The 20016-nt window shown below is 45.0% G+C and overlaps 1 protein-coding gene across 1 annotated transcript in view; it reads left to right on the plus strand.

The window, feature by feature from the left end:
* HSPA4 (heat shock protein family A (Hsp70) member 4) overlaps window positions 1-20016 on the plus strand; it is a 2799623-nt gene that overhangs the window by 696624 nt on the left and 2082983 nt on the right. Inside the window, 1 exon segment of the mRNA XM_044069267.1 lies at window positions 10519-10665. Within this exon segment, the coding sequence (XP_043925202.1) occupies window positions 10519-10665 (147 nt within the window).

Raw genomic sequence — 20016 nt, forward strand, 5'->3', positions numbered from 1 at the left:
AAACATTTGTATAGTTAGCACAGAAAAAAAGCGAAAATGAAATACACATACATTTGAAATGCAAAAGAAGTAAATCACAAGACAAGTGTAGGAAAGAGGCGATGCGAAGAAGTAAATGAAGAAATGCCAGGTGGAGGAAAAAAAGAACAATTGGACTAAGATTAATTTTACGTTCGTGGTCAAAGATACAGTTGCTTGAAGAGGCAATGTTAAGTTGTCAATCTCGCCTTCATTCTTGCTGGATGGGTTCGGAGCCGATCCTCTGCTCCGACTCGGCATGTACTTAAGCTAGAGAGCTATTTCTACTGGCTCGAGGCTACCCTTTATCACACAGTGCTAGGCGCTAACTACCCAGATCTCCTTTGCTGCTTCAGCTATGAGGTGCGTTTCTTACCGGCTCTGCAGGTTGGATTTAATTATTCTTAAATTTCTGTATTTTAGTCAGTGTTTCAGATAGTTTTTGTTAGTACCCATCCCATTAGCTTTCCTTCTTAGCTTAACTTCCTTCCGGTCCCCTTTAATCCCTTAATACCTAACCCCTTGTTTGGTTTAAAAGGTTAAGCCTTTGGGCCCATTCCCATTTTCTTTAAATTGTCAGGTAAAATTGTGTGACTGACTTAGATTGTGTTAAGGGGTGTGTGTGTGTGTGTGTGTGTGTGTTTGTGTGTGTATTTTTGTTGTCCTTTATTAGAATGTCTAAAGACACCAGGGTCTTAGGATTCAAGAAGTGTGACTCGTGCTGTCAGAAAATGTCGCTGACAGACTGTCACACTTCTTGTGTTTATTGCCTGTTCCCTCTGCACTTGCAGGACTCTTGTTCTGTCCGTCATGCGTTCAGTCCAAGAGTCTTGCAGGAACGCAGAAGTAAGTTAATTTTGAGAGGCTTATTAAAGCCTGAAGGTTCCTCGGCCAAGTCATCATCAGGGAAGCCTTCAAAGCCTTCCAAGCCATCAGCTCCGTGTTCAGAGCCTTCGACTGGGAGTTCCCTGACTGCTTCTACATCGGCTCCGGCTGGAGCCGATGTTTCTAAGACAGTTTTCATCGGCTCCGGCTGGAGTCGACGTTTCTCAAATGCAGACTTCTACATCTTGAGCGGAGCCAATGTTTCTGAGACTCAGTCGGCGCTGATAGTTGTCTGTGACATCTGCCAGTCGTAAACGGTCCAGGTCTCCGTCCTTGGAATCTGTTCATTCAGCTCCAAGGTCTTCCTTACTCTGAGTGGAGCTATTGATTCCATTCCTCTAGGTCTTCCAGGCTCTCGGACCATGACTTCGAGAGGGTAGTTAGTAGACTTCTTATGTCTCAGGCACTAGCCCAGATGCTTCATAGCCCTTCTCAACAGACAGTGGCTATTCCCACTCCATCTTCTATTCCTCCGCCGACTCTTCCCTTGAGTTCGGAGCCGGAGCTTGTGGGAGCCGTGGCCGTCGACACGTCTGAGCCGATACCTCACCTTTTTGGCTCCATCGTCTGCTCCGGTCTCTTCCATGGTCCCATCCTTGGAGGGATCCAGGCGCATGGACTTCCTCGTTTGCTCTGACGGGGCGAGTGGCATCGGACCCTTGTCCGACCCCGTTCTCCCTCTCTGAGCTTCGGCGCTGTTGAGTTCGGCCCCATCTGCTTCGGAGCCGTCCCTCTCTGTGCCGGGGGGGGTCCTTATCTCTTAGAAGCGGGGACCTTCTACCCTGCCTGATAGGGGCGCCTTTGATGTCATGAGCAGCGTGCTGGCCCCTGTGACTGCTCCACGGTCTGATCCCTCATCTCCTCCCTCTGTAGTACCTGCTGCGGTCTCTACCCACCCTCTTATTCCTGACCGTAGAGATCCAACGCCTCAGGTTTCCCCATTGGGAATATCCTCCTCTTCCGAGGTTTCCCCTGATCCATCAGGGGAACCCCCTCGGAAGAGGAAATGTAAGAGGAAGCATGTGGACTCCCCTGAGTCCATTACATCGGATACCGACTTGGATGTGTCGCAAGGGTCCCCACGGTCTCCCTCTGAGGATGTCTCCTTTTCAGTCATCCTTGAGATCCTTAAGCAGAGGGTCAACTGGTCTACCCTTAATCCTTCCGAGGATGTCTGTTTACCTAGTGGCGTTTGGCTCTCGTCCTTCCACCTCCTCGGTGTGTCCGCCCTTTCACCCCCTCATGGAAGTCGTGACGCGGACGGCCCCTGATACAATGGAACCTACCCCACGGAGGCTTTCAAAATTCATAACAGCCCCTTCGGACAAACAATTTTTAGCCAAGGGTGTCCCGGTTGATGCCATGGTGGTGGCTGCAGCCACTAAGAAGGAACTGGCTGATCCTTCAGTACCTGTCCATCCTCCTAACAAGGAGTCTAGGACTATGGATAGGTACGGCAAGCTGTTTTCTTCAGCGACCTTTGTCATGCTGTCGCTGAATTACCTGTGCCACTTCACCCGTCTTCAGAGACATGCTCAAAGAAGTGGGTGAGGCCTTACAGGATCCAACAGCTGCGGGGTCTCAAGACAAAATCAACTCCCAGCTGGCAACCCTGAATTCCATTGTCAACTCCTCCATGCGGCTTATTTCCTACGCGGCCGATGGGGCGAGTCGGGCTGCAGGCACAGGTGTGGCCTTACGGCGTCGCACCTGGATGCGGCTTTGTAACTTTGCAGACCCCTTCAAGGCGTCCTTCACTAACTCCCCCTTTGACGGTTCAGCTTTGTTTAGACCTCAGGTGAAGGATACTTTGACCCGATGCGAGCAAGAAGGCATGACTCTCTGCCGTGGGAGTCTCTTTTTTTCACCCCTTCTAGACCATATTCTAAGGGTCAGAAGCATGGGAAAATGTGGTTGTCAACCACAAGAGGTCGTGCCTGACGCAAGAGGTCCATTCCCCTCTAGAGGCAGGGGGGGACAATAACAGACACCGCCTTAGAGGCAGAGGAGGTCCGCAAAATCAGGATAGCAGAGAGTCTCTCTCTGACCAACCCTTCCCGCATCCCTGAGAAGCTGCCCGACTGTTAGCCTTCGGACACAGTCGGGGGAAGGTTATCTCTGTACCCAGAAGCCTGGCTTTCTCTCACCCAAGACAAATGGGTACGGTCGATTATATTCGAGGGGTACAAAATTCCCTTTATCCACACCGCAACTCAGCCAAAAGGGCCCCTTCCAGACATTCCACCCAGTCTAAGGTAACAAGCAGTACTAGAAATATCAAAACTGTAACAAAAAGAGCCATCCAGCCATTCCCAGCAGACCAACAAGGATCCAGAATCTACTCCAAGTTCTTTTTGGTACCAAAAAAGACAGGGGACTGGAGACCAGTATTGGATCTCAGCAGACTAAAGTCTGTAAGAAGAACGAAGTTCCGGATGGTCACACTACAGTCCATTCTACCCTTTCTGGGTCAGAAAGATTGGATGTGCTCAGTAGACCTTCTGGATGCGTACTACCACATCAAGATTCACAGGTGCTCCAGGAGGTTTCTCCGCTTCCGGCTAGGAGCCAGTCGCTACCAGTTCAGGGCCTTGCCCTTTGGTCTCACTACAGCCCTCTGAGTGTTCACCAAATGCATGGCAGTGGTTACAGCTCATCTGAGGCGTCAAGGATTCCAGGTGTTTCCATATCTAGATGACTAGCTCCTCACTGCCACCACCAGGCGTCAGCTTCTCTCCAGAGATTACACCATTCATACTTGCAAAGGGCTAGGTATCTCCATAAATTTCGAAAAGTCTGCCTTGTCAGTCTATTACCTTCATAGGCGCCACCTTGGACACAGTCCATCTCTCTGCAAAACTAATCGAGCAAAGAGTTCTAGATATTCGCAGGCATGTTCACATCCTCCTTCAGAGCAACAGAATCCTGGCCAGGTTTGTCCTGAAGGTATTGGGTCTTAAAGCGACAGCCATTACACTACTTCTCCTAGCTCGCTTTCATATGTGGATACTTCAGTGGATGCTTTTTTCCCAGTGGTCCTTTCAACAGCTTCCAATGTCACGCAACATCTTAACCCTGTCTTGCAAGAAACACCTTTCTTGGTGTATGGTCTCCCCTCAAGTCCTTCAGGGCAGACCACTTGTTCCTTCTCCCCTGGTCGCCACGGTGACAGCAGACGCCTCCCTGGTCAGGTGGGGTGTATTTTCAGGTCAGGACGGTCCAGGACACATGGCAACCTTTCGAGTGCCACCTGCACATAAATGTCTTGGAGATGAGAGCAGTACTTTTAGCGTTGCAAGCCCTTCAGGACTCTCTTCCCATCGGGACTATTGTAGTTCAGACGGACAATGTACGTAGTGTGGTACATAAACAAGCAGGGCGGAACCAAGTCCTATCCCTTATGTCGAGAGGCACTCGGACTTTGGCAGTGGGCGATCGATCTCCTCTGAGCGGTTCTGATAGCAACACACATCCCCGGGAAGTCCAACATGATAGCAGACAGGTTGAGCAGAGCCATTCTCATGCCACACGAGTGGTCTCTCAAGCAAGCAGTAGTGGAAGAAATTTTTCATAAATGGGGGTCGACCTTGCTGCGATCTTTTTGCAACACCTCAAAACAGCAAGTGCCATAACTTTTTCACTCTCTTCCCGGCCCCCCCCCCCCCGAGACACTCTAGTCCACGATTGGCCCCGGGGACTTCTGTATGCCTTTCTCCCCTTTCCATTAATCACTCAGTTGATTCAGAAAGCTACCGCCTTGAGAGCCACTATCTTCATTGCTCCTTACTGGCCTCGACAGATATGGTTTCCGTTCCTGCATCATTACCTCTTGGGGCAGCCCTGGCATCTGGACCCAGTGCCAGATCTCTTGACCTATCAGTCGGGACAGCTGCACCACTCCCTCCAATCTCTCAACCTCACAGCTTGGTTGCTCCAATTCCAACCCTAGCCAGGCTTCCCCTTTTTTCCCCATTCTGTACGTGACATCCTTATAGTTTCCCTTAAGTCATCTACCAGAAGGATTTATGCCAGCAAGTGGAAGCATTTTTCCTTCTGGGCAGGAGCTAGAAATATGGATCCTTTTACTGCCCCTATCCAATCAGTTCTAGACTTCCTAGCTGAACTTGTTTCACTCAGGGTCTTCTTCCTCCATAGTCAGAGTACAGTTAGCAGCTATTTCGAACTTTCATGTAGGCTTCTTGGACTCCAGTAACATGTCCCATAAGCTTTGTAAAACCTTTCTTAAAGGTATCTTTTTGCTTAAGCCCCCAATCAGAGACCCCCCCCACCACAGTGGGACTTAAATTTGGTTCTAACTTCCTTGATTCTTCCCCCCTTTGAACCTGCGGCTTCCTGCTCCTTGAAGTTGCTCTCTTGGAAGACTTTCCTAGTCGCCATAACATCTGCGAGAAGAGCATCAGAGCTTCATGCCCTTTGCATTCGTCCACCTTATCTAGTTTTTCATAAAGACAGAGTGTCTCTCAGGACTAACCCGTCCTTTTTTCCCAAGGTTTCTTCTGAGGCGAACCTAAACCAGACCATCGATCTCCCAGTTTTCTTCCCCAACTACTCCAACAAAGCGGAACAAAAGCTGCATTTTCTGGACGTTCGTCAGCTCCGTTACCATCTGGATAGAACCAAGCAAGCTAGGAAATCTGGACATTCGTCAGCTCCGTTACCATCTGGATAGAACCAAGCAAGCTAGGAAATCTGAGCAGCTCTTCCCATCTTATGCAGCAGGGAAGAAAGGCCTTCCAGTTTCCAAAGTAACCCTTTCTAGATGTCTGGCCTCTGTGATTACTTTCATCTATGACCTCAGACGCCAAAAGCTACCGTCAAGGTCCAGGGCTCACTCAGCTAGAGTATTAGCCACGTCAATAGCTTTTCAGGCTAGATTACTACCTTTATCTCATTACAAATTAGGCATGACCTCCCGAAGCTGGGCTATTTTTGGTTCCATCGTTCCCAAGTGTCTGTTCTGATGAGTCACCCAGGGTGAAGGTGCTAGGGACGCGGTCCCATCCAGCAAGAATGAAGGCGAGATTGACAACTTAACATTCAGAAGTTATGTACCTACCATAACGTTCCATGTTAGTTGTCTTCTTCTCGCCGCCTTTCTTGCATCCCACCTTCATCCACCTAGCCTGGACAGATCTAAGGATCTTTGGGGATCTTCTTTCTGCCTCAGTATTAGCCCCTTGGCTATCTTTTACTGGTAAGTTGTAGGTCTAGGTGACTTACGAGTGAGGTTTCGTCTTCTTATTTTGGAGATCAGAACTGCTATGGTTTCAGCTATCAAACGAGATCTAGGTAGTTAGCGCCTAGCATTGTGGGATATAGGGTAGCCTCGAGCCGGTAGAAATGGCTCTCGAGCTTTAGTATAGGCAGAGTCGGAGCTGAGGATCGGCTCCGAACCCATCCAACAAGAAAGAAGGTGAGAAGACAACTAACATGGAACGTTATGGTAGGTACATAACTTCTCATTATAGGCAGTAAGGATGTGAAGATATATAGAGTATTTACATAGAGTTTATACAGGGAGAAAATTGTTAAAGAAGCTGAGGGTGGGGAGCTGAAGAAAGTTGGATGAAGAGGGGCAAGATGGAGAATCATGAATAGGTGACTTTAGTGGATTTAGGTAGGAGGTACACAGTTACATTTCCAGTTTTGGGAGAGTTGGGAATAAAGTAGAGATTTGAATTCAGGGTTTGTAGTGATTCTTTGCAGGGGAGGAAGCAAGTTCCATTTTTGTGCTATAGTATAAGAAAGTCGAAGGTGGCCAGGGGATCGTTTACGTTTGTGTACTGCAAGAAGATTTTGGTGGGCTGATCTTAGGGGCCTGAGAAGGAGTGTCGAAAGGCAATACATTAGTGCAGGGCAAGCAGTGGGTTTAAAGATTAGTTTGTGGGCAGTAGTAAGTTGAAGGTAGTCGAGATGATTAGGGAGTTCTAACCATTTAAGTCCATGGAGGGAGATGCAGTGGTGAGTGGAATGAGTAAAATTCTTAGCAAATTTGGCGATTTTGTTATAGCACCTTTATAGTTTTGAGGAGATAGAAGCTGTGAGGTTGGTTAGAAGAGGAGCACCATACAATAGAGAAGGTAGAAGGAAGGTGGAGGCGAGGGTTTGTCTTGTAGCTATTGATAGAAAGTGAGCGTTTCTATAAAACATACTGAGCTTCTGATGGGTTTTATGTTTAGTTGAATAGGAGTATTAAATTTCAGGTGTTCATCAGTGGTAACACCAAGTAGTTTAGCAGAAATATCAACTTCTATTGAGGAGTGGGTGAGGCTGGTGATTTTGAAAGGGTGCTTATCAAGCGGGAGGGCTCTTGAGGGGGAGAAAAGAATGGTTTGGGATTTATTGGCATTAAGGGAGAGATGGTTTTGAAGCATCCAGTTCTCTCTAGTTGTGAAGACCAATTGGGTCTTGGCCTGCAGCTCGGGAAGACAAGTGGCTGAGCAGACTAAAGTAGAGTTGTCTGCATATTGCACTATTTGAGTGTTTGGAATTGCAGAGTGAAAATCATTGATGAAGACATTAAAGAGCATTGGTCCGAGAATAGAACCCTGGGGAACTCCGGTAGGGGTAGAAAGGAAGGTAGAGGTACTAGTTTGCCATTTCACAGCTTGGGATCTATTGGAGAGAACTTTTGAACCAAGAAAGGGAATCTTTGGAGAGATTGAGGTTAGAAAGGTGATTGAGAAGATGTGTGTGTGTCATACACCTTGGATAGGTCGAGAAGGACAGGGGAGACTATCTCCAGAGTCACGGGCATGGTTGACAATGTCTAAGAAATAGAGCAGTTACAGTAGTGTGGCTAGGACTGAAACCGTGTTGAGTAGGGTTGAGGAGTTGGTTATTGAGGAGATGGGGCATGAGTTGCAGGTGGATACATTTTTCAAGGACTTTTAAAAATGGGGAAAGAATGGCTATTGGCCGGAAATTATAAATGCTGTTTTTGTCTCCTTAATGAAGGGGCAGGATGGATCTATTGATGAGAATGCTGATGGGGATGGCTGTACCATCTGCAGTGAGCTTGAGAGAGTGAGGGGATATTGTCAGGGGCATTGGAGCATGGCTTGAGTTTGGAAAGAAGTTTTTTGGTACAGGAGGGTGAGGCAGGTTTTAGATAAAAAGTGGGAGGGGGTTTAGGAGAGCAGGAATGGGGAGAGGAGGGGGAAGTGGACTTAGGGGTAGGGGAGAGGGTGGATTTGGTGAAGGTTTTAGTAAGTTCAGCTATAAAGTTGGTAAAGAGTTAAAAAGGGTTGCTATTTCTGTCAGTCTTATTGTTGTCGTGACAGTGATTGGATTTAGTATCAGGGTGTAAAAGAGTTGATGGAATTCCAGAATTTTTGGGGATTTTTTGAGTGGGTAGACTGTAGTTTGATGTAGTACGATTTTTTATCTTTTGTGATAAGTTTTTTTGTTAAATTGTGGAGTTGCTTAAATTGAAAGAGGGTAGCTGGGTGTATATTTTTTTTGTTGTAGAGTTTTCATGTTTTGTCCCTTTGTAGCATAAGAGATTGTGTCTTATTTAGCCAAGGGGCAGAGTTGTATTTTTAGTTTTGTTTGAGGTGGGGCTTGGGTGTTTAGGATCCCAAGGAAGGTAGTATTGAAGACTTCTAAGAATTCATCTAGAGGAAGAGTTTTTAGAATATCCCAGTTTGTTTTAAGGGTTTCAGAAAATATAGAAGGGTTGAAGTTAGTGAGGTTACGAGTGTGGGCATATTGGTGTTGGTGAGGGATATGTTGGGTAGCTTGGTCAATAAAGGCTGGGAGATGATTACTTACTGAGTGAGGTAGTATACCAGATTACTTACTGAGTGAGGTAGTATACCAGAGTCAGGGATCTTATTAGGGTGGCTGACTAAGATCCAGTCCAGGATGGACCCTGGGGGTTGTTTTTGTTAGGTCTGGTAATGTCATTTATTAGTTGAGTAAAATTATAGAGATTGATAGTGGTAGTATTGTTATTAATTTTATTCCACTCTATGTTGATACCACCTAGGATACAAGTCTCAAGTTTGTTGTTTGAGGCCCATAAGAGCACATTCTCTAGGGTGGAAGTGTCACCAGGGGAAATATAGATGGCTATAATACAGATACTTAACGTTGTTCATTTTAAGGATTCCTATGATTATTTGGGCATTATTAAACTGAGGAATGGGATTCTGGTAAGGACAGAGATTCAATAGGTAGTTGTAGATTAAGGCCACTCCACCTCCTTTTTTGTTTTGGCGGTCGAATCTAAGAGCTTGAAAGCCAGGTGGTACAATCTCAGTGTTAGTAATGTGTGGTTTTAGCCACGTTTCTGTGACCGATAGTATATTAGGTACAGTGTGATTTAGCCATGCATGAAAGCTGATTTTGTTATTTATACTCTGAGTGTTAATGGTAATGAACTTGAGGTATTTGTGGATGTTTCTAATTGAGGAGGTAGGGGGAGAGATTATTGAACACACTCGGAACATCTTCATTTATGGTAAGTGTACACAACTGTACTTTTTTGTTACCTTTGGTTCTTTTCTGGCTGTTTTCGTGGTCGTTTCTCATAGTTTACTTTCACTGTTATCTCTGCACCGTGTGGCTCTGAATTTCAGCCTCTGGAATCCCAGTTCTGACACTGTCGCTCGTCTACTCAGGATGTGGTAGACTAGTCTTTGTGGGTTTTGTTCAAGTAGCTTTATGTAGAATCACATCACTGTTGAATCTTAACTTTAACTTGGGCAACTTGTATACAAACTAGCTGTCATTAATTCATACATGCTCACTGTCTGGCTGTACTTTCAGAATGGCACTGAGTATACCACTACCATGCACATGCTATTTATATATGTATGTTCAGTACTTTATGTGCTTCTTAAAGACGCAGCACACACATTCTGTTTTACAGACAGGGTGTCCTTAAGAACCAGTCCTTCCTTTCTTTCAAAGGTGCATCCAACATTAATCATGTAACTTCCCAGTACTACACCAAATCTTTCAACAAAGATGAATACATTTTGCACTTCCTATATGTTCTTAGATCATTACGCTTCTGTTTGCTTAGATCAGAGTTTAGAAATGCAGATCAATTATTTGTCCTTTTCAGAAACCATATTGGGTTAACCATTTTCAAAATTAACTTCATCAAAATGGGTTACAGATTGCATTTCCTCTGTCTATAATAAGTCTGGTCTGATCATGCCAAAGTTTGTAAGAGACCATTCAGCCAGATCCATGGGGAACTATCAGCGTTTTTATCCATGTCTTCCATGGATGATACTTGTGCAGCTGCAACTTGGGCTAATGCTCATTTTTTTATTCATTACAATTTGGATTTGGTCTGTAGGGGAAGAGCAGCCTTTGGCTCAATAGTACTCAGGAATGCCTTTGGAGCCCATCTTCGATTCAGGTAGCTGGGGACTGTGTCCCATATGTTGAAGAATGAAAATGGACAACACAGATATGGAGTATTATGGTGAGTACGTAACTTTTTGTTGAAGTTCATTTATGTTTCGACTTTTTTAAACAAAAATTTGTCACAGTTTTGTTTCTTATGAAATACAAGAATTTTATTTATTGCAGTTTATTTTTGGTAGTTTCTGGCAGTGCCTAAATCTGCTGCTGAAGATTTTATTTTTCCTTTTGTAAAAGGTCATGTATATGGAAGAGCAGAAACTTTTTAGCATTGAGCAGGTAACAGGAATGCTCTTTACAAAACTGAAGGAAACCGCTGAAAGTGCTCTGAAGAAACCTGTTGCTGATTGTGTCATCTCTGTAAGTTTTGAGCTTTTATAATTTTAATTGAACCGCTGTAGCATCTAGCATTATGTTTTAAAGAACAGTTGCCTGAAAGTAACTATTGGAAATGTGTATTTTTTTTGTTTTTGCACCGGTGTTAAAGCCCAGGAAGATTTGACTTGTTCCAAGGTTAAGTATTTTTGTATGTGGTGCTCCTGTACAAAACTGCACTTCATTAAACATAATTAAGCTGTGTCGTCTGAATGACTGGACTTCATAAAAAAAACCCACTTTTTATAACTTGACATCACATGAAAACCTCTACAAAATGGGGAATAGAAACTTCATAAAATGCTGAAATAACAAATCCACTAAAAATGACCTGACTACAAAGAAAGAAAAAAATTAATTTCCTAAAATATTAAATCGGCTTACTAAATGGTTTTATTTAAAACCAACTACATAATAAAAACTACTAAAGATATTAAATTAAGCAATATAATATATGTATGTATGTTTAATGTGTGTATGTATATAGTGTGTGTGTATATGTTCATAGGTGGGTACTAGGCTATCTGCCCTAGGGCATTTATAAGCCTAGCAAGAATGTTTACTTTCGCCTCCCTTTTAGATTTGATTAGATTCCTGAGCCTCTGTCCAGCAGGGCCATAGAAGTGATGATCCCAGGAGTAAATTTACGATTTCCCATCCACTCAAGATTTCTCTTGAAGAGGGTCAGTGAGGGGCTGTGCTTAACATGGATTTGGATTCTATTCCAGAGCGAGGGAAGCTGAAGTCTCTGGGATATGAATCTATCCCTACTGCATTTCCTATTTATTGTTGTGATGAGGTTTAAATCCCTGGAACGTGTAGCTCTAAGAGGTTTGGTTCTCTTGAGGTGGAGCATGTCCATTAATTCCGGGTTAGACATGGCCTTGTACATCAGGCAGAGATCACCTCTGAGTAGGCGGTAAGCAACTGAGTAGAGCTGGAGTTTCTTTAGTTAAGCTGCATAGGACATCTGTTTGAGGCCTGCGATCCTCTTGGTGAGGTACTTCAGAGGTCTTTCAAGCTGTTGCAGGTGTCTGGTGATGTACATCCCAAATGGGGCATTGTACTCTATTACGGGCTGAAGAGCGATGAGTAGAGGGGCACAGTGACCTCTATTGATCTAGATGTGTGAATCCTTTCGTGATTAGGTGGGCTATATAGAAGGTTTTTCTAACCACCTTGGCTATGTGATTATCAAAGGAGAGGTTACTATCTACATGGGTTCCCAGATCCCTAATTACATCTTCCGTACTTAGTGGATTGCCACCTATGTGGTAGTTCGTGGGCACTTTGTTTTTTCCAAAGGGGATGACTGTGCACTTTTTGGCATTTAGCTTGAGGCCGTGGTTATAACACTAGGTATTGGTCTCCGTAAGACCCTTCTGGAGGATGTCAGCCGGAGAGTTGATTATGGCTCTGTTTGCAGTCATCTGCGAACTTGGTCAGCCACAGTCCTCCTGTGCATGCCTGTACCTCAAAAGTATATACTGAACAAGAGGGGTCCCAGGACTGAGCCTTGTGGGACGCCACTTTTAACCGGTTTGGAGTCTGACATGGCACCCTCAACTGTGACCATGTGAGTTCTATCCATGAGCCAGTTTGCAACCCATCTCGTGACATAAGGGTTAATGTTCAAGCTGATGAGCTTATCTGTAATGCTAGATTTTGGAATTGTCGAAGGCCTTGGCTAGGTCTAGGTAGGTTGTATGGACTACCTTTCCCTCGTCTATGGTCTTGGTAACTGTTTCAAGAGTCTACTACGTTTAATAGGCAAGATCTGCCTTTAACCAAGCCGAATTGGGTAGGGTCCAGTGTCTGGAGGTTCCCAATGTCTTTGTTTATGAGATCCATGATGATGTGCTCCATAGCCTTGCAGACCAGGCTAGTCATTCTTATAGGGCGATGGTTCCAGGGATCCTTTGTGGCACCACCTTTGTGGAGCGGGCTAACTGTTGCTGTACGCCATTCTTTGGGTACATAACCTGTAGTAAGGCTGAGTTTGAACTGTAAATTTATGTGAGGGTTTAGTTCTTTTTGGAACTTGTGTAAGAAGCAGCCTGGGATACCATCTGGTCCCATTTAATGCTGTGTATTTGGCTTTGGAGAGGGCTGTTTTCACCTGTCAGTGATGTCTGGGGGTCTACATTCTTCTGGGATGGACACTGGCCCTTTTGGGGGTGAAGAGGGGGGGGTAAAGTTTGCACTGAACTGTCTGCCAGGATGTTGGTAATGTCAGTGGGTTCAGTGTATTTTTTTGCCATTTTGCACTAGCTCAGAGCAGATCTGAGAGTTGCCACCTAGATTCTTGACATAGCTAAAGAAGGCCCTGTGATTATCTGTAGAGTCTTTGGCGATGTTTCTTTCGAAGCTGGCTTTGGATGATTTTATGAGGGATCGTAGTTTCCTGCTAATACTGATAGGGATGCCTTCCCTTTTTGGGATTTTTGCTCTATCATGTAATAGTTTCATCTTTCTGTTGTATAGCTTATTTATGGCCGGGGTCCACCAGACTGTTTTCCTCTTTTTGGAAGAGTGAGTCTTGGTTTTACTTGGGATGGCTCGATCCATGCATTCCTGTAGGTGCTCATAGAATGCATTTGTAAAGGATTCTGCGGTTTGGGCAGTGTTCCCCATTATCCCGGGGGCCTTGAAACATTCCACCTCTGTCTTGAAGTGTGAAGTTTACTTCTGAGAAATTTTTAACAGTGGTTTCCTTGGCTGGCGGTGGGGTCGGTATGTGGTGTCCAATGTGATTAGTTTATGGTCTGATCTTACCAACGAGGGGTTTACCTCTGGTATGGAACATTGCACCCCCATGTTGGTGGTGACCAGGTCCAATACGTTGTCACCTCTTGAGAGTGGTGACCAGTTGTTCCAGGGCGTTTGAGTTTATAAACTACAGGAAACGTTGGGCAAAGGAGTTGGGACTTGAGTAGTTTTCTCAGTCAATATTTGGGTAGTTGAAATCACCCAATATCATGTTTGGTGAGACCTTCATATTCTTCAATGTTCTCAGGAATGCCGAGTGGGGGTCCTGAGACAAGGTGGGTGATCTGTAGCAAGCTACAAACTGAAAAGCAGATGTTCATAGTGTTTCACTGTTGCAGTCATTACACTTGGGTTATCCTGCTGACAGGCGACCTGTAGTCGGCCCGAGTTCCAAAGTCTTCGTCCAGCGTCGGTTGCTGTCGCCTCTTCCCTGATGTCAGTGCGCCAGGGCAATTAAAGTTGCAACCAACGCCATTTTCTTCAGTCTTTCTTGCCGCATGGTGCCCGAAGCATAAGCAGTTCGCAAGTGGCGGTCGGCCGACTCCTGACATTTTCAAAATTGAATTTCAGAACTGAAGTCTTCCAATAGCTAAGTACCCCGTTGGGGAAACTTTTTCTTGCTCCAGACTGATTTCAGTAAAAGTTAATAATTGTATTTCTTGTGGGAAGCAAATACCTCATAAGGACTTTCACTTAGTAAATTCCTTGCCTAGGCCCTGACCACAACGTCACTAGTTGTCGGTTTTGTGCTAGATTTAATAAACGCACTATTAAACGTTGGTTTGATTTTGCTTTGCATTATTTTGGATGAAGATTTAATTACATAATGTCGTCGGAACAACCAACCGGAATGTATAAAAAAAAACACAGGCATCCGAGGTCCAAAACCGACGAAGCCTCTTCTAGGCGAGTCGCCTGTTAGTGAGGCACTTTCGCAGCCCCTGACAACCGCTACCTCAGAGCCACAGGCCGCAACCGACAGCTGCATGGAGACACCGAGGCCTGTGGAAACTCGAGGTATTGGGCCTACAGAAAATATACCCTCAGATGGGTCCGGAGCCGCTGAGCAGGTGTTTTCAGACTTTCACAGCTTGCAATTAAAGCTACTACAGCAGCAAAGGCAAAGTCAAAGAAACAAGTGCAGCATTTACCAGAACAGTCATCCATGCCTAAGAAACAGATGCTTAAAATGGCCGAAGACCTTATTCCTTTAATCAGGGGGTCCCATCCCCCTCCTGACAAAAGGCCTAGGCAAGACACGGATTATGATTCCTCTGATCAGGTTTCTATTTCTTTTGATTCTTCTGACCAGGGTTATTCTCTCCTTCCCTATGAGGACTCTGATGCTGAAGAGCCCATTCCTTCAGCCTCACTGCCTGAGGATTACTCTTTTGGGGAAACCCTGCACACCATGAGGGAGCATTTCCATTGGGAGAGCCAGGATTACTCAGAATCCAAGAAAAGGCTCAGATTTCCTTCTATTGCCTCAGCACAGGCCCTTGGCTATCCCCCCCCCCTGTGCTCGATATTATTGATGATTTTTCTGAATCCAGTCTGTCTCCAGATTCTTTACCCCCTGAACCAGTAAAGCCAGACAGGTACTACAGGGTCCCTGACTCTAATAAATTTCTTTACAAAACCCCCACTGCGGACCCAGAAACTATTTCTCAGGGTCCAAAAGGGGTTAAAGCTTCCACTGCCAAAAATCCTGTCCCCTCAGATAGGGATTCCAGAGCTTTGGACAGATGGGGGGGAAAAAAGTTTACACTTCTGCTACTTTAGCTGTAAGAGCTTTAAACTGTCAGTTTCACATGCTTAAATATCAGCAGTATCTCATGTAATTGTTAAAGCAGAAAATGGTTACAAAAATAGAAGGTCCTGACAGTAAAGAAATGCAGGATTTATTGCATGCAGTTGAACAAGTGGGAAAGCATACTCTGCAATGTGGTTTTGATTAATTATTGGCTTCTTGTAAAGCCGCAGTTACAGGCTCAGTTATTCGAAGACATGCTTGGTTGAAAGAACAAAGTTTACCTGACCATGTTAAATTGAAATTATTGGATGCTCCACTACAGCATGATACTTTGGTGTTAAGGCAGAAGAGGTTTTAAAGAAGATGGAGGATAAAGCAAAGTAAATGCAAACTGTGAAAGATTTCTTACATGTTTAGCCACCTAGATTTAGCAGGAACTGGCCTTCAAAAAATTGGTCCTTTCCAGTGTCAGGCCACAAAGAGGCCGATACAGACACCCAAGAGGCAGATCTCAGCCCCAAGGCTCCTACAGACCTAAAGAGTGGGGTGCTTCAGCCCCCAAAGGAGAAGACAAATCACAACCTTATAAGAAACTGTCACAATTACTTCCCTCTGCAAATGCCAAGCTCTAAACAGTTGACAGCACCCCTAGGGGGAAAGCTAGCACTTTTCTCAAAAAATTGACACATGATCACTCAAGACCAATGGGTGTTGAATGTAGTTTCTCAAGGGTACAGGTTCCACTTCCACACGCTTCCAAAACCAAAAGGTATGCCATACCTGCCGCAAAATCAATGGTAGAGGCACAAAAACAGATTGCAGCTCTTACGAATATGGGAGCTATTCAAAATGTTCCACAAGAAGAACAGGGCCAAGGATTTTACTCAAGTATTTTAGTATTACCCAGAAAGGATAAAGCATGGAGACCAATACTGGACTTGTCAATCCTAAATACTTTCCTTGATGTTCCAAATTTCAAAATGTTAACACTACAACAACTCTTGCCCATGCTGGGCAAAGAGGATTGGCTAGTTACTTTGGATCTCAAGGAGGCATACCTGCATGTCCCAGTCAGACAATCGTGCAGAAGATACCTCAGATATATAGCAGGCTCAATGCATCATCAATTCTCTGCACTACCCTTTGGCTTATCTACTGCGCCCAGGGTCTTCACAAAATGCTTGGCACCAGTAAATGCATTTTGCAGACAAAAAGGAATTCAAATATATCTGTACTTGGATGACTGCCTTATTCAAGCAGAGAGCAAGGACATTTTTCTAAAGCACCTGGCGTTAGTAAAAAGATAACTAATTTGCCTAGGGTACACAGTAAACGAAAAGAAATCAAAACTAGTGCCCTCTCAAGAGATAATATTCCTGGGTGCAAGCTTAAATATAACTACCCAGATGGCTTATCTCACGCCAGACAAAGGCAACTGACTCATTACTTTCAAATGATGGCAAAGACCCAGCTCCCTGCAAGAAAAATTCTGCAGGCCCTGGGTTTAATGGCATCTTGCATTCTACTAATTCCATATGCCAAACTGCATATGAGGAAACTACAATGGTATCTAAAAAGTGTTTGGACTCTGCATTGTCACAGCCTAGAGACAATCATAACCTTGATTCCCTGCCTACAACAGGTGTTTCGATGGTGGTCCCAGGCCTGTCACCACGACAAGGGGAAACCTTTCACCTTACCTACAGCCAGGCAAACAGTAACAACAGATGCATCTGATTATGCCTGGGGAGCACATATGGCAGGAAAAGGTATTCAGGGCATGTGGCCCAAGGAACAAATGCATCGTCATATCAATCAAAAAAAGATGCTAGCTGTACAGAATGCCCTGACAGCCTTCAAGGACCTAATACATCCAGGACAATTAATAAAGACTGACAATACCACAGTTATGTGGTACATAAGCAAGGGGGCACACATTCCTATCCCCTATGCAGACAAGCCATGACTTTGTGGAACACAGCACTGACTTACCAGGTACATCTGCAAGCACAATTCCTGCCAGGAACAAAAAAAAACTGGCAAACGAACTAAGCAGAAATCTCATGGATCCTCACGAATAGAAGCTAAATCCACAAGTGTTCAACATGATAAAGGAATGGGGACGCCCAGACATAGATCTATTTGCCTCCCCTCAATTGCCAATTACAGAAATTTTGCACAAGGATTTATCACTCAAGCATGGAAAGTGGATGCTCTATCTTTAAATTGGAAAAACCCGACAGTCTATATCTTCCCGCTGATGCCTCTTCTCACCAAGGTGCTTCTAAAAGTCAGACGAGAGGCCAAAAGTGATCCTGATTGCACCAGACCGGCCACACCAGCACTTGTACCCAATCCTAAAGATTTTGTCCCAAGACCTGCCTTGGCCTCTACCTCAAATCCCTCATCTTCTGACAGCAAAACAATCAGATTCTGCACAGTCAACTCAGAACCTTAAACCTGGCAGCATGGCAGGTAATGTAGCGACTCAGACTGCACCTCTCTCTAAAGCTGTTATGGATGTAATTTTGGGAGCTAGCACTAGGAAATCTTATGCGGAAAAATGGAAGAGATTCTGTGCTTGGAACCAGGCACAAGGGCTCGACCCACTGCTCCCTAATATGCCTCAGATTTTACAATACCTTTCTGAGATGTTGGACAAAGGCCTATCTATGCCTCTGCCATTTCAGCTCATTACAATACGGATCCTCTTATTTTTTCACATCCTCTAGTACGACAGTACCTCAGATGGGCAAAGAATATAAGACCCCCTAGGAGAGCACCAGTACCTACTTGGGACCTCAATTTTGTTTTAGAAAAACTAACACTGCCTCCTTTTGAACCAGCCAGCACAGCTTATCTAAAATTCTTGTCATGGAAAACTGCTCTGCTCCTAGCAATAACTTAAGCAAGAAGAGTTTCAGAGTTACAGGCATTGATGGCTGTGGAACCTTTCCTCATTTTTCACCAGGACAGGGTTTCTCCAAGGACGAACCCAACATTCATGCCAAAAGTGGTCTCAAATGTGGCCTTAAACCAAACTGTTCATTTGCCCACTTTCTACCCAAATCCCCAGAATGAAGTGGAAAGACTTATGCACTCGGATATACACAGGCAGCTACGAGTTTACCTGGACAAAACAAAAGCTTTCAGAAAAACTGAGCAACTGTTTGTAGCATATGCTGCAGGATCACAAGGAAAACCTATTACAAAGCAGACAAACTCCAAATGGATAGGACACTGCATCCGCTTCTGTTATGCACAGCGTGGCAATCTGTGCCTAAGGGCATTAGGCCTCATTCAACTAGAGCAGCAGCCACTTCAGCAGCTTTCCTCAGAGGGATACCAACCAAAGACATATTAGAAGCTGCAACCTGGAGTACATTGCACACTATTACCAAGCACTACCACCTACCTCTCTACTCCATATCCAGAGCAGGCTTTGCCACTGCAGTTCTGCAGGGCTTGTAGCCTCGCCAAATCCAATCTAGACCCAGCCACCCTACCTCAGATTCTACCCAAGTGTAATGACTGCAACAGTGAAACACGAACAGTACGGTTGTGTACCTACCATAAATGTAGATGTTAGTGTATTTAATGTTGCAGTCCTGGTTACCCACCCACCATCCCCCTCTTTGCTGGGACTATTCTGTACTTCTAAACTCTATACAACCTATGTGATGTATTTTCTTTTAGAAGAAGAAAATGTTTTAAGTGATATATGCATGGTTGTTTGGCGCATTTTTATCTTTACAGCCTTCATATCTGGGGGCACCTGACATCTGGGGCAAGAAAAACTGAAGAAAATGGCGTCTGTTGCAACTTTTATACCCCCGGCGCACTGTCAGGGAAGAGGCGACAGCAACCGACGTCGGGCCAAGACTTTTTTAACTCGGGCCGACTACGGGTCACCTGCCAGCAGGATAATCCAAGTGTAATGACTGCAACAGTTAATGCACTCTAACATCTACATTTATGGTAGATACACAACTGTACTTTTTGCACACTGTTGCACATGCATAGTCTGAGGCCTCGTGCAGTGCCACTAACCTGGAGGTGTGGGTATCCCTGATGAAGATGGATACACCCCCGCCTTTTGTATTAAGGTCCAGGTTCTGGGGCCGAAAGGTATGGTATGAGTTATAGCCTGGTAGTGCCGGGGTGCTCTCTGGAGCCTTAAACCAGGTTTCTGTTACTGCGCAGATATCTATTTTTCTCCATACTGAGGAGTGCCTCGAGTGAGTGCATTTTGACGTTTAGACTTCTGGCATTGAGTAGCATTACCCTCAGTTTTGTTTCTTGTGTTGTCTGTGGAGATGGGTGTGTCCTTTGAGCCTTGCCTAAAAAAGGCACTATGGGGTGATAAGAGCCTTAGCCGGTATTCGAAAGCCTAAGGGTGACTGGTGCAAGCAGTCTCTAGCGAAGCAACGTGGCTTGTCGAGCATGTCATCCGAGGCTGACTGACACTGGGTCCCTTTTGAATGACGCCAATAGTTTAGCCAGTTGTTAAAACTGATCATTTTGTCTTTATACTGTGGCATCTTTCTTGGTGAGGGCAAGATGCTGGTCAGGGTCATACCGGCGTGGGCTACATGATCAGAGAGCTCCTTTGTCTTTTGATGTAGTCCGGGGAGATACGTCTCAGGTCTTTCACACCAGCATGGACAATGACAGAGTCATATTTGTACTTGCTTTGGAGTGACCTGAGTGCTTGTGTTGTGTGGCGGATCCTGGCACCCGAGGCAGCTTAGTGACCTTTTCCTTGTTCAGTCTGGTGAGCAGGACGTCAGTGTGCCTGACAATAGAGTCTCTTC

This window comes from Protopterus annectens, chromosome 4.part0, assembly GCF_019279795.1.
Source record: "Protopterus annectens isolate FY-2018-M chromosome 4.part0, PAN1.0, whole genome shotgun sequence".
Lineage (NCBI taxonomy): Eukaryota > Metazoa > Chordata > Ceratodontiformes > Protopteridae > Protopterus > Protopterus annectens.